This window comes from Corylus avellana, chromosome ca3 (assembly GCF_901000735.1).
Source record: "Corylus avellana chromosome ca3, CavTom2PMs-1.0".
NCBI lineage: Eukaryota > Viridiplantae > Streptophyta > Magnoliopsida > Fagales > Betulaceae > Corylus > Corylus avellana.
This window is the reverse complement of record NC_081543.1, coordinates 20,305,263-20,318,443: the sequence shown is the minus strand read 5'-3', so window position 1 is coordinate 20,318,443 and position 13,181 is coordinate 20,305,263. Positions and strand designations below refer to the sequence as shown.

Here is a 13,181-nt window from a genome sequence, read left to right as displayed (position 1 = left end):
ACGCAAATGTCCCGAAATTATATGGGTCTACGCCTATCTGTTCCATCGAGTGTCTGAGATCGTTGGCGTCGTGCGTAGAGTATGCGTTTGACTCATCGGTGTCTTCCCCGTCAAGATCAGCTTCCCTAATTTTGACATGCTGTGTGGCAGAGACAATATGTTCGGAACCAGTGAAGGTTGCAATCTCCGATGGGTACTTCGAAATTATTAGAGAAGGCCTCTCCTATGCAATGGGGTGTCCGGTTAGTAATCCAAGTCTGGTGAGTGCAGAACCAGTGCTGAGGGAGGATGCAGTGGGTTCTACTTCCCCGACAGTTGAGGATGCTCCTATTAAGATTGATCGACATCCTGTTCCGGTGAAAGGTTTGATGCGGCGAGGATTTTTTGGGTGTAGACCTGTTGTTCCTTCGCCGCCCATGGTGACAGAGGTGTCCTCGTCACTATCTTCTCAGAAGTTGGGACCTCTGATTGTAGAATCAGCCAGCTCTACAGTCACGAATACTTCTCCTTCTTCTAGGGCAGCTGAGCTGGATATGAGGCTTCGTCAGCCTTATCCTCGCATGACAGAGAGCGGTGCACCCATTTATTCTTCTGTTTTGAGGTCTCAAATGGGGTATAAGCGGAGAGTGAAGGATAAGATAGCTAAGCAAGTGCATAAGAACAAGGAGTTGTTGGCCAAGGTTGTGGCGGAAACAATGGCGGAGGGGGTGGAGGGCTATTCCAAGGTGGCGCTCAATGCGGTGAAGTTTGCTTCTACTGTGGGGTTGTCGTGTGGAGGTGACGAGAAAAGTCTACTGGAACTTCTCTCAATCATTGAAGAGGAGAAGAAGCCCAAAAATGATGGTTCTGCTTCAAAGGTTAAGGGGAAGAGGGAGCTAAAAAATTTAGAATGCTCCATTAATTTTGAAGCTAGAAGCTGTGGCTCTAGTAGGGTCAGCGGCAGGGTTGTGTAGGTTTTGCTTAATGGTTATTGTGGGTTATTATGGGGCATCAAGTTTCTTTAGGAATCTTTGGTTTCTATGGTTTGCATAGGGTATTTTTGTGGGTTTTTTAGGGTTTCCCTGCGTATACTTATGTGTACTTAGAGGCGCATTGCGTTTTTTTTTATATATACAATATATCAAAAAAAAAAAAATACCCATAACAAAAGGTCAAAGATTTTAGCAAGTTTTGAAGTACAAAAGTTTGTTTTTAATCAATCATCCTAATTAAAACCACAAGTAACAAAGCTAAACAATATTTGTTTTTGTTTGTAAGTAATATTGTATATATCAAAAAAAGCGCAATGCACCTCTAGGTACACAAGAAAATATACATAGGTAGTCCAACTTAAAACCCAAAGACAAAACCCAAGAAGACCCAACCCAAAATCCACCAAGTAACAACAACCAAACGGAAAAACCAAAAAGAAAACCCAAAGACTAAAGCCCACACTAGCCCAACACCAACCCTAAAAACCCAAATCCCCTAATGCACCTCTGGAGGAAATGAAAATGTATTTTTGGTCCCAACACAACCCCGCCGGCTCAGGCACCTTTCCGGAGAAAGTCTCCCTTGAGCCTCATAATTGATGGAGCATTCTAAATTCTTGAGTTCCCTCTTCCCTTTTACCTTTGGAGTATAGGGCTCCCTCTTCTCTTCAATATTCAAAAAAAGCTTCAAAAGACTTTTCTCGGCACCTCCTTCACCACCAGACAATCCCACAATTGAGGCGAATTTCACCACATCTAGCACCACCTCCGAATAGTTCTCCACCCCCTTCTCCGCAGTTTTCACCACAACCTCGGCAAACAACTCCTAGTTCTTATGCAACTGCTTAGCAATCTTCTCCTTCACTCTCCGGGCATACCCTATCTAAGATTTGGAGACGGAGGAGTAAATTGGAGCACCACCCTCCGACATGCGAGGAAAAGGTTCGCTGAGTCTCAAACCCAATTCTGCTGCGTGCTTCTTCGAAGAAGAACAAACTAGTGATTCTTCGACGACAACCTTAGAACCTTTAACTGACGATGAAGCCTCCTTCATTGGAGGCAAAGAAGGAGAATAATTTCTAGACCCTAAAAACCCCCGACAAAGCAACCCTTTTTCCGATGCCAGGATACGATCAGCCTTAATAGGAGCTAACTTTGAAGGAACACAGACCATTGCCAGAGACACTTGAGAGGCAAAGGCCTCCACCGGATAGACAGCGGCCTTCACCTTGGCAACAAGGAAAACAGATACCCTGGACACAGTATTCACCGGAATATTCTGCCGGCCCTGGGCTGTCTTTGGTAACATAGCAGCCTCCTACGACGAACCAGGCCCCAACACGCAACCATGAATAGGTATCCCATCACCGAAACAACATCCCATCGCCTTCTCCAATCCAACTTCCACAGAAGGCCCCGGGCTGCACCTCCGCCATCGTCGTACACATAGCGACCGGGCCTAAAAACCCGATCGAAGAAGGAGAACCCACTCTCGAGCCTAAAAGCCCCCGATTGATCAAACCATTCATCGGGGAAGAGATTCGCTCAGTCTGAGCTTGAGCTTCCTCCGTTGCCGTGTAATAGACAGCCAGAGTACTCGCTAGAGAGCTAGCCACCACTGGAGATTCCGGTAACAAAGCAGTCTCCGACAAGAAACCCAAATCAGGAAAACACGCCGACTTCGACACAACCTGCAGACTCGAAGGAGACCTAGCCGGCGGCTCCACATCTGCTTCAGTGACCGAAGGAGCAAAAACTGAAACAGGCTTCAAAAAATTTGAGGACAGACCCAAACCCGTATCCGAACCCAAATCCGAATCAAGCGCCGAAAATTGACCCTAACCTGCTTCAAGGATAGACCCAGATTCTCGACCAAAGGTTGCTTTAGCTAGGCCCAACAAACCAAACCTTTTCCTCCTACACTTGAGCTTCGAGGCTAACCCAACAAGGACCTGGTCCAATTTAGATTGAATTTGCCCTATATTCCCCCATAACCCAGTAATACCAAAATTACCCTTCCTCTTCTTCGACCTCAAAGACACAGCTGTCACCGCCATGGACCTAGGCGTACTCTCCAACGCATAGCAATCCACGGCAGATCGCAGCCCTTCTCCATCAGACCACATCTCATAACAAGAAGGCACCAGGAATAGATCGAGAAAACTTGAGGAGAGAACCTTCAATCCAACTGCTTTCGCATCATCACCAGAAGTAGATCAAAGGACATCCACGAACGACCTCCCGGAATTAGCATCAGAAGGAGGAGGATTCACAAGAATCCCCGCCGTAGATGGAACCCCAAGATCCACCAACCAAGTCTTCTTAATTTGAATTGCCAACAGATGCCGAAGCTCTCCCGCAAATCACCGCCACCCCTTCCCAAAACGGCCCTCCGGAAGCCAAACGACTCCCTTGCGACCACCCTCAGCAAAAACTGACACCTCCAAGAACCTTCCAGCCTTATTACCTCCCCAATGGACAATTGTAACCTTATCTCCCTCACAGTTAGATTTGGCGATTTCTTCCTTCACCTGAGACTAAATCGCCGCCTCCACCAACCACAAGGAACATTGGATGCTCGCGAAAATATACCCAACAAATCCTTTTCTCTTTTCCTCCAGAGGAACACCCATCTTTTGCCGAAAGGCAAAAAGTTTTAGCTTCAAAAGAGAAGCTGCGCTCCATGGAAACTCGCCGGAGTTCGGTCGAGGCCTACCGCCCCAATCATTGTCATCTGCAAAACAACAGTGGTCAAGCCACAGTGATTCAATCCGCACGACTCTCGCTCACTAACTCGGGTTTCTCTGTCTCTCTCTAAGGCGATGCTCCCCTCTTTCTCTCTCTCTCTCATCAAAGCTAGGAGGGGATGTTTTGTTTTCTTTGTGGCTCTCGGTTGCTGCAACCACGGTGGTTGTGGTGGAGCCTTTGGTGGATTGGGGGAAATTTGGGGGAAGGGTTTTAACGAATGAAAATTTGCGAGGGAGGAAGGTCAAAACTAGGCTTCAATTTTTTATTTTCTTTTTCTTTTTTTAAAGAAAAAAAAAGATGGATGTGGAATGACCATGTGGCTACGCCATGTCACTAACATGAGTACTATGCATTCTTGCCGGAGTGACCTATAGCATTACTCAAACTGTAGACACACTACATTTCTGCTTTTACTAATTTACATAATCAGCAAGAGATCATAGTTTTAAAGTGTTTGCCACAATAATACTAAAACATAGTGTAGTATGTGTCTTCAATTAATATTTTACTTGTGACATTTCTGCTTTTGCAAATTCTCACACAATCCATAAGTACTTCCTAAAATCATATGCTTCTGCAGCAATATATATATAGGGGTAATTACCTTTATCCCCCATCAACTACAACGTATTGTCACTTTGACCCCAAGAACTGACAACCCTACTGCCCGACCATATCAAACTACCATTTTATGCCCAAAACCCTCTTTCCATCAGTCAAAGGCATTAACTCAGACGGTCAACCCGTCACATGCGTCCCACATGCCATCTTGAAATTTTCTATCCCACTTTCGCCCACAGTAGGGTACAATTCATGGGAGCAAAATGACAATGCGTTGAAATTGATAGGGGAAAAGGTGGGATAGAAAATTTCAAGATGGCATGTGGGGCGCACATGACGGGTTGACCGTCTGAGTTAACGCCTTTGACTGACGGAATGAGGGTTTTGGGCACAAAATGGTAGTTTAATAGGATCGGGCAATAGGGTTGTCAATTCATGGAGGCAAAGTGACAATGCGTCGTAGTTGATGGGGAAAAAAGGTAATTACTCCTAATAATTAAACAATTAAATAATTAAATAATAAATAAAAACTAATACCTCAGCTTGTCATGTGGGCATAGTCTGCAATCTTGTATACTTGTACTTTTGCTCCTTATTAAAGCATCTTGCACACTCCGTCAATCCTTTAGATAAAAGGAGCTTCAACATGACCACCCCATCTTGCAACGCAGCATCAATCTATTCCAAAAAGGTATATCACAGTGAAAAGCAAAATGCCTTAAACTATGAGCACAACCGTGCCCAATATCAACACATCAAGCAGAAAAATCAGATGGCAAAGCGAGCATTTCTTTTTTTGGATAAGTAATGTTGATATAAAAAGCGCAGAGGGGCGCAACCCAATTACACAGGAGGAAAAAAGAGTGCGCCTAAGAGGGAGAAAAATGAAAAAGAAAGTCAAAAAAACTAATCACTAATGGAGCTAACCAAGCGGGCCGTCCAAGAGTAAAGAGTATAGAGGAAAAAATGAATAAGTTCCTCTAAAGTCCTAATGGAATTATCAAAACATCTAGCATTTCTTTCGCTCCATAAACACTACATAAGACAAAGAGGAATCATCTTGCACACAACCGCACTTCGAGAACACCCTCCCGTCCACCAGGAATCAAACAAATCCCTAACCCTGCAAGGCATAACCCAAAGCAACCCGAACCAATTAAAAATAGTATGCCAAAGAGCACTTGCAATCTCGTAGTGAAGAAGAAGATAATCGACCGACTCTCCGTTCTTCTTACACATATAACACCATTCCACTACCACAATGTTCCTCTTACGCAAATTGTCGTGAATCAAAACTTTTCCGAGGGCCGCAGTTCACCCGAAAAAAGCCACTCGCAACGGTACCTTAATACGCCAGATACTCTTCCAAGAAAACACCTCATGGTCGAAGTTGGACAAGGCCTTGTAGAACGACTGCACCTCGAACTTACCCTTCTTGGACAAGGACCAGCAAATACTATCCACAATACCAAGGGAGATCATACAAGAGCACAACTGATCAAAGAAAGAAAGGACCATATCCATCTCCCAATCTTGGACAGGCCGCACAAAGATGATGTTCCATTCAACAACCCTATTCCTCCAAATAAAGTTATCCTTCACCCAAGCTTCTTTGAATCTAGCAATACTGAACAGGGATGGGAAGGCATGCTTCAAAGAATGTTCCCCACACCAAATATCATGCCAGAAACGGACTTTCGAACCCACCCCCACCTCAAACCGAATACCTTTGGCAAAAAAGTTCCAACCTTGACGGATATGCTTCCATAAACCCACACCATGAGAACCCAAAACCTCCTTCGTACACCACCCACCATCCTGATCTTCATACTATAGATTCCCTCCTCCTTTTACACATGTTACACCAATCCACCACTATGAACTTTCTCGTTCTTAGACTATCCACAGTCAAAATCTTCCCAAGAGCCTCTGTCCAAACAAAGAAACTCACGCTCAATGGAACATTGACTCTCAAAATAGTCTTCCACGGAAATGAAGAACTAGTTGGAGTAGATAAATGTTGATAAAATGATCGTACTTCAAACTTCTACCTCTTGGATGACATCCACCAAATACTATCTGCCCCACCTTTGTCTCATTCCGAAAAAATACAACACATTAAGAAACTCGGTCACCAACTCTACTTCCCAAACTTGTACAGCATGATAAACGATAAATTCCACTGAATGTTGCCATTAGAAACCTGCAAGTAATCAGCCACCCAAGCCTCCTTACAATAAGCAATACTAAATAACTCCGAAAAAGATTCCTTCAAAGGCTGGTCCCCATACCATAAATCATGACAGAATCTTATGTTAGTATCATCTCCCACTTCATCATATCTAACAAAACTCAAAAAAAAAAACTCCCCGCCCCCTCCTAATATGTTTCCACACTCCAACTCCAAAGGGTCCCACTACCTCCTTAGAACACCAACCTCCACTTAAACTACCAAATTTGGCTTCCACCACCAATCTCCACAAAAACTCCCTCTCCTTTACAAAACATGTAAAATGATACCCGCCCAAAAGAGCTTGGTTAAACTGAATCAAATTTCTCCCCCAAACCCCCCATTTGCTTTGGAGAACAAACCTTCCACCAATTTATTAAGTTAAACTTACCCTCATCATTTATACCTCCCCATAAAAAATCTTGCTGAAGTTTTTCTAGCAAGTTACACCCCAACCGGAATACGGAAAAGGGACATATAGTAAGTCGGCAAGTTAGACAATATACTTTTAATCAAAAGTAACCTCCCACACCATGATAAATACAACCTCTTCCAAAAAGCCAACCTTCCCTCCATTTTTTCTTACAATGCCGCTCCATCAGTAGCCTAGCTACACTACACCCAAATATATTAGCCAAAACATCTACAACAACCACTTCACAACCTGGAATAATCTCTAATGTCGAAAGATTAATCTTCAACCCCGATATTGCGCCAAAGCATAGAAAAAGACAACACAAATTGCGGAGTTGTTCACTATTAGCCTCACAAAGATCAATGTTTCATTCGTAAATAAGAGATGAGACACCGGAAAATCGTTATTGTTCTTCAACCCCACCGGAAAAACAGATAATAGCCGTCTATCTACTATAGCCAACATTATCTTACTCATACCTCCATAACAACCACAATGGCAAAAAACCACCATGAGTTTTATCTTATCTGCTCCCAACTAGACCAAGAGGCTCTAAAAAATTGACAACCTTCCCCGATTGTTCAACACAATCACTCCATCCTCTACCTTCATGTCCCTCTAATATAACAATGAAACTTTGTTGTCCTCCTGCGCCATACTCCGATAACTCCAAAAACCTCCCATGGCTATTCGCACACCTATGGGCAATATACACTACATCCCCAGACCTAAACAACCTATAAAAATCACTCAAATTCTCTCCCCTTATCAACTCCTCCACCGTCATTCGCTGCCACCTCACACTCAGTTTGCCCAATATCACCGCATGAAAGGTACCTCGCTCCTCTCAGCAAAACAAAAGCCTCCTTTCCCCTCTTGGTATACTCTTCTTCACCCCCGTTTGCCTTACCACTAAAGGTTTTTGGGTGTGTTTGCTATGTTCATACATTTGGTCCTGGATATGATAAACTTGATCTTCGTTCTACTAAATGTGTCTTCATTGGTTATTCCACAACTCAGAAGACATATCGTTGTTATAGTCATGTTCTTCGCCGCTACTTTACTAGCGCTGATGTCACATTTGTTGAGTCTCTTTCCTATTTTCCTCTTGATGCGTCTTTCAACACGTCTACCTTGGAGCCCGGTGTCATGTCTGTTTTGTTGCCTATTCCATATCTCTCTGAGTCTGTCATGTTTCCTCCAAGCTAAACTGCTCCTCTCCAAGTTTATACACGTTGGCCGAGCCCATCAGCTCCTGCACCTCCACCATCTTCCTTCCTATCTTCGGATCTGCTATCACTTGCATCTGATTCCTTGCCCATTGCCCTACGGAAAGGTACACGTTCTTGCACTACTAAACATCCTATCAGTCAGTTTGTATCTTCTAGTTCTTTATCTCCTTCCCATTCTTGCTTTATTTCCCATCTTTCTATTGTTTTCACTCCAAAGACAGTGCAGGATGCCTTATCCGACTCTGGTTGGAGGCAAGCATGGAATTGGAAATGAAGGCCTTGCACCAAAATGGTACGTGGGAGCTTATTCCATTACCGCATGCTATGAAGACGGTTGGTTGCAAATGGGTATGCACAGTTAAGTTTAATCCTGATGGTTCCATTGAATAATTGAAAGCTCGTTTGGTTGCTAAGGGTTATACACAGACATATGGTATTGATTATGATGACGTTTTCTCCAGTTGCCAAAATCTCTTCTGTCCATGTTCTTATTTCCTTGGGGCTGCTAATCTTGATTGGCCCTTATGTCAATTGGATGTCAAAAATGCATTTTTACATGAGGAAATTTATATGGAGCAACCAGGGGTTTGTTGCTTAGGGGGAGTATCAGAGTTGTGTCTGTAAGTTAAAAAAGGTCTTGTATGGTCTCAAGCAATCTCCACGGGCATGGTTTGGGAAGTTCTCAGCTACAGTTGTGGAGTTTGGTCTTCAACGATGTCAGATAGATCATTTAGTATTTCACTTGCATAAAAGTGCAGGCTACATTATTCTCGTGGTATATGTGGATGACATTGTGATTACAAGTGATGATTCAGGAGGCATTGCTTGATTGAAACTGTTTTTACAACATCAGTTTCATACAAAAAATTTGGGAAAACGAAGATATTTTTTGGGGATTGATGTTGCTAGATCCCGAACAGGTATCAATTTATCCCAAAGAAAATATGTATTTGATTTGTTAGAAGAGACAAGTCTTCTGAGTGCTCGTCCTATTGACATTCCAATGGATCCTAACCAGAAATTAGAAAAAGATGAAGGGGGATTATTTAAAGATCCTAGTAGGTATCGTCGTTTGGTTGGAAAATTGAATTACCCATATACACGGGAAAATTGACATTCCAGTGTATATGGGTTGCGCCCCTTTGCGCTCTTTTATATCATCATTACTTATCAAAAAAAAAAAACTAGGCCAGACATCTCATATGTAGTTAGTGTTGTTAGTCAGTTCTTCGAGGCTCCTAGGGTTCACATTGGGAAGCTGTTACTCGTATTATTCAATATTTGAAAAGAGCTCCTGGCCTTGGGATATTGTATAAACCGAATGGACACCTCTGGGTAGAAGGGTTTATTGATGCAGATTTGGCAGGTTCTCACTCAAATAGGCGATTTACTACAGGATATTGTACATTCTTGGTTGGTAATCAAGTAACTTGGAAAAGTAAGAAACAGACGGCGGTGGCATGGTCCAATGTCAAGGCAGAATACAGGGCAATGTCTAATACTGCTAGTGAATTGATGTGGTTACAACATTTTCTCCAGGAGATCGGATTCGCCGCTCCTACTCCTATCCCGTTATTTTGTGATAATCAAGCTGCTATACATATTGCGTCTAACTCTATTTTTCATAAAAGAACCAAGCATATTGAGGTCGATTGTTACTTTGTTCGAAATAAGATACTTAACGAAGATATATCTACACCATTCGTGAAGTCTGGAGATCAGCTAGCTGATATGTTTACAAAATCCTTGTGTCGGAAGAAGTTAGAGTTTATTTGTTCCAAGCTACCCATATGATATATATGCTCCAGCTTGAGGGGGAGTGTTGAAAAAGTGTATTAGGGTTAACATGTTATATGGGTATTTTGATCTTTGTAGTCTATGTTACAATATATATATATATATATATATATATATATGTGTGTGTGTGTGTGTGTGTGTGTGTGTGTGTGTGCAATATGAGAGGAGAGAGGCTACATGACACATCTCTTCTTCCTTTTCTCTTCATGCAAACCCTAAACCCCTCTAACAGTATTGAAGCTGAAATGATTTTCCTTCAACGTAGAAGAATCCCAAATATCCCATGATACTAAACCACAATATTTGGGTTGATGTTGTAACACAAAGTAGACCAATCTTATAGTAAATAAGTGAAAAAATTACAGAAAATATCATTCATAGTCTGAAAGGGAATCTCTAACAAATTGAATCTGAATGTGTGGTGATATTCTTATGCATTGCGTGTAAGAAAGATCTAAATTCATGGAAAACTGCATATAAGAATGCTCCAAAATGCCCTAAAGTATTTCTATCAACTGGTTTCGGAATACTAAGAAAAATAAGGTTGTGTTAAACATAAAGGTCAATTACATGGTTGTCTAACATAATTTTTTTTTTTTATAAGTAATAAGATGTATTAAGAGCGCAGAGGGGCGCAACCCTAGTACACAGGGAGTATACAAGAGAGCGACTAAGAGGAAGAAAAAGAAGAAGAGAACATAAAAAGAAAGTCAGGAAAGCTAATCACTAGAGACGCTAACCAGCCAGCAGTCCAAGTGAAAAGAGTGCACAAGAAAAAGTGGACAAGGTCCTCTATATTCCTAGAAGAGTCTTCAAAACATCTAGCATTTCTCTCACTCCAGATGCACCACATGAGGCAAAGAGGGACCATCTTCCACAAGACAGCACTACGAGCCTTGCCACCTGCCCACCAAGAAGCATATAACTCCCTGACACAACCAGGCATCACCCAACACAAACCAAACCGAGAGAAAACGGCATTCCACAAGTTTCGCGCAACCCCACTATGAAGAAAAAGATAATCAACTGACTCCCCATCCGATTCACACATGCAACAGTGATTACCCACTACAATACCTCTCTTCCGAACATTATCCAATGTTAGAGTCTTCCCAAGCACGGCCGTCCCAGCAAAGAAAGCCACTCTTGAAGGAACCTTAATGCGCCAAATACTTTTCCATGGGAAAGGGATGGGATTTGTAGAAGCAAGGATCCTGTACAAAGATCTTACCTCAAACTTTCCTTTACGAGAAGAGATCCACCACATCCTATCCTCCCCTACCCCACTCATCGAATGCGAATACAAGAGCGTATAGAAAGAGGCCAAGACCTCCACTTCCCAATCATGAACCCTGCGAATGAAGGACACGTTCCATTGCATTGTACCATTTAGACACTCCTTGTTGTCCGCAATAGATGCATCCTTATTGGAAGCAATATTGAATAGTCCAGGAAAAGCATCCTTGAGAGACATGTCACCACACCAAATATCCTCCCAAAACCTGATGTTGGACCCAAGACCAGGGACAAATCTAAAGTGACCTCAGAAAGACCTCCACCCCCTGCAAATATGCTTCCATAACCCCACCCCATGCAGACCACTAGGATCCCTAGAACGCCAACCGCCCCAAACCGCACAATACTTAGCAACCAGGATCTTCCTCCACCAAGCCTCTTTCTCCTGAGCAAATCTCCACAACTATTTCCCCAACAAAACTTTATTCATCACACGCAAATTCCGGATCCCTAAACCTCCCTCAGAGATCGGAGAACAAACCTTGTTCCAACTGACCAGATGAAACTTAAACTCATCATTAATCCCACCCTATAAGAAGTCACGTTGTATCTTCTCCATACGCTTCGCCATAGATGCAGGGATCGGAAACAGATACAAAAAATTAAGTGGGAAGATTGGATAGGGTGCTTTTGATGAGAGTGATCCTCCCCCCCCTAGACAAATACAAGCGTTTCCACGGGGCCAGTCTTCTAGCATACTTCTCCAACATGTCCTCCCAACTTGCCTTTACCGTGAACGGGGCCCCCAGAGGGAGGCCCAAGTACTTCAAAGGCGTAGAAGCTGAACCGCAGCCCAGGATGCCCGCCAGAATGCTCACGTTATCCATACTACTAACAGGCGCTAAAACAGATTTAGCCAGATTCACCTTTAACCCAGAAACGGCTTCGAAGCAAACAAGTAAAGCGCCAATATTTCTTATTTGATTCGGAATCTGCCCCACAAAAAACCAAAGTGTCATCAGCAAAGAGAAGGTACAATAACCCGATCCGACTCCCCACTTCCCACCGAGAAACCAGAGATGAGTCCCCTATTAATCGAGGCATTGATCAACCTACTGAACGCCTCCATAACTATAACAAACAAGAAAGGAGAAAGAGAATCTCCTTGCCTCACTTCCTGCGAACTATCATAAAAACCGGAAGAGGATTCATTGATCAGTACCGAGAAATGTACAGACGAGATGCAATGTTCAATCCAGGAACACCATTTCTCTCCAAAACCGCATCTTCTCAGTAAGTAAAGAAGAAACTTCCAATTCATATGATCATACGCCTTTTCCATATCCAGTTTGCACAACAAGCCAGGTTCCCCTGATTTTATTCAGCTATCCAAGCATTCATTGACGATGAGAACTGAGTCTAGGATTTGCCTACCTTTAACAAAAGCGTTATGAGGTTTCGAAATGACCCTATCCATCACTTTCTTCATTCTGTTGGCTAATACCTTGGCAACAATCTTATAAGTCCCTCCCACAAGGCTAGTCGGCCAAAAATCCTTGATATCGAAAGCTCCATGTGTCTTCGGAATAAGGGAGATAAACGTGGCATTAAGGCTTTTTTCAAAATAACCTCGCTCATGGAACTCCGCAAAAACCGCCATAATGTCCCCCTTAATCACATCCCAACAATCCTGAAAAAAGGCCATAGAAAAGCCATCCGGGCCTGGAGCCTTATCCCTATCCATAGCTTTCACCACCTCCCACACCTCCCTTTCCTCAAAAGGATCTTCCAACCTAGAGGCCTCACCAATCGTCAACATATCAAAATCAAGATCATCTAACATCGGTCTCCAATTGAGGCTCTCTGTAAAAAGAGACTCATAAAAACTGGTAACATGGTTACTAATGACCTCTTGATCTGAAGTTGTAGAACCACCCACCATCAGAGACTCAATAGTATTCTGTCTTCTATTTGCATTAGCAATCTGATGG

General features: G+C 43.0%; 1 protein-coding gene across 2 annotated transcripts in view; it reads right to left on the bottom strand.

The window, feature by feature from the left end:
- LOC132173391 (peptidyl-tRNA hydrolase, mitochondrial) overlaps positions 1–13,181 on the bottom strand; it is a 28,560-nt gene that overhangs the window by 3,021 nt on the left and 12,358 nt on the right. The window contains exon 9 of one of the 2 annotated variants that reach the window (XM_059584888.1): positions 4,818–4,958. The exons of the other annotated variant lie outside the window; for it this stretch is intronic. Within the exon in view, the coding sequence (XP_059440871.1) occupies positions 4,827–4,958 (132 nt within the window). The 3' untranslated portion in view covers positions 4,818–4,826. The remainder of the gene's footprint in view (positions 1–4,817; positions 4,959–13,181) is intronic. 2 annotated transcript variants of the gene reach the window in all.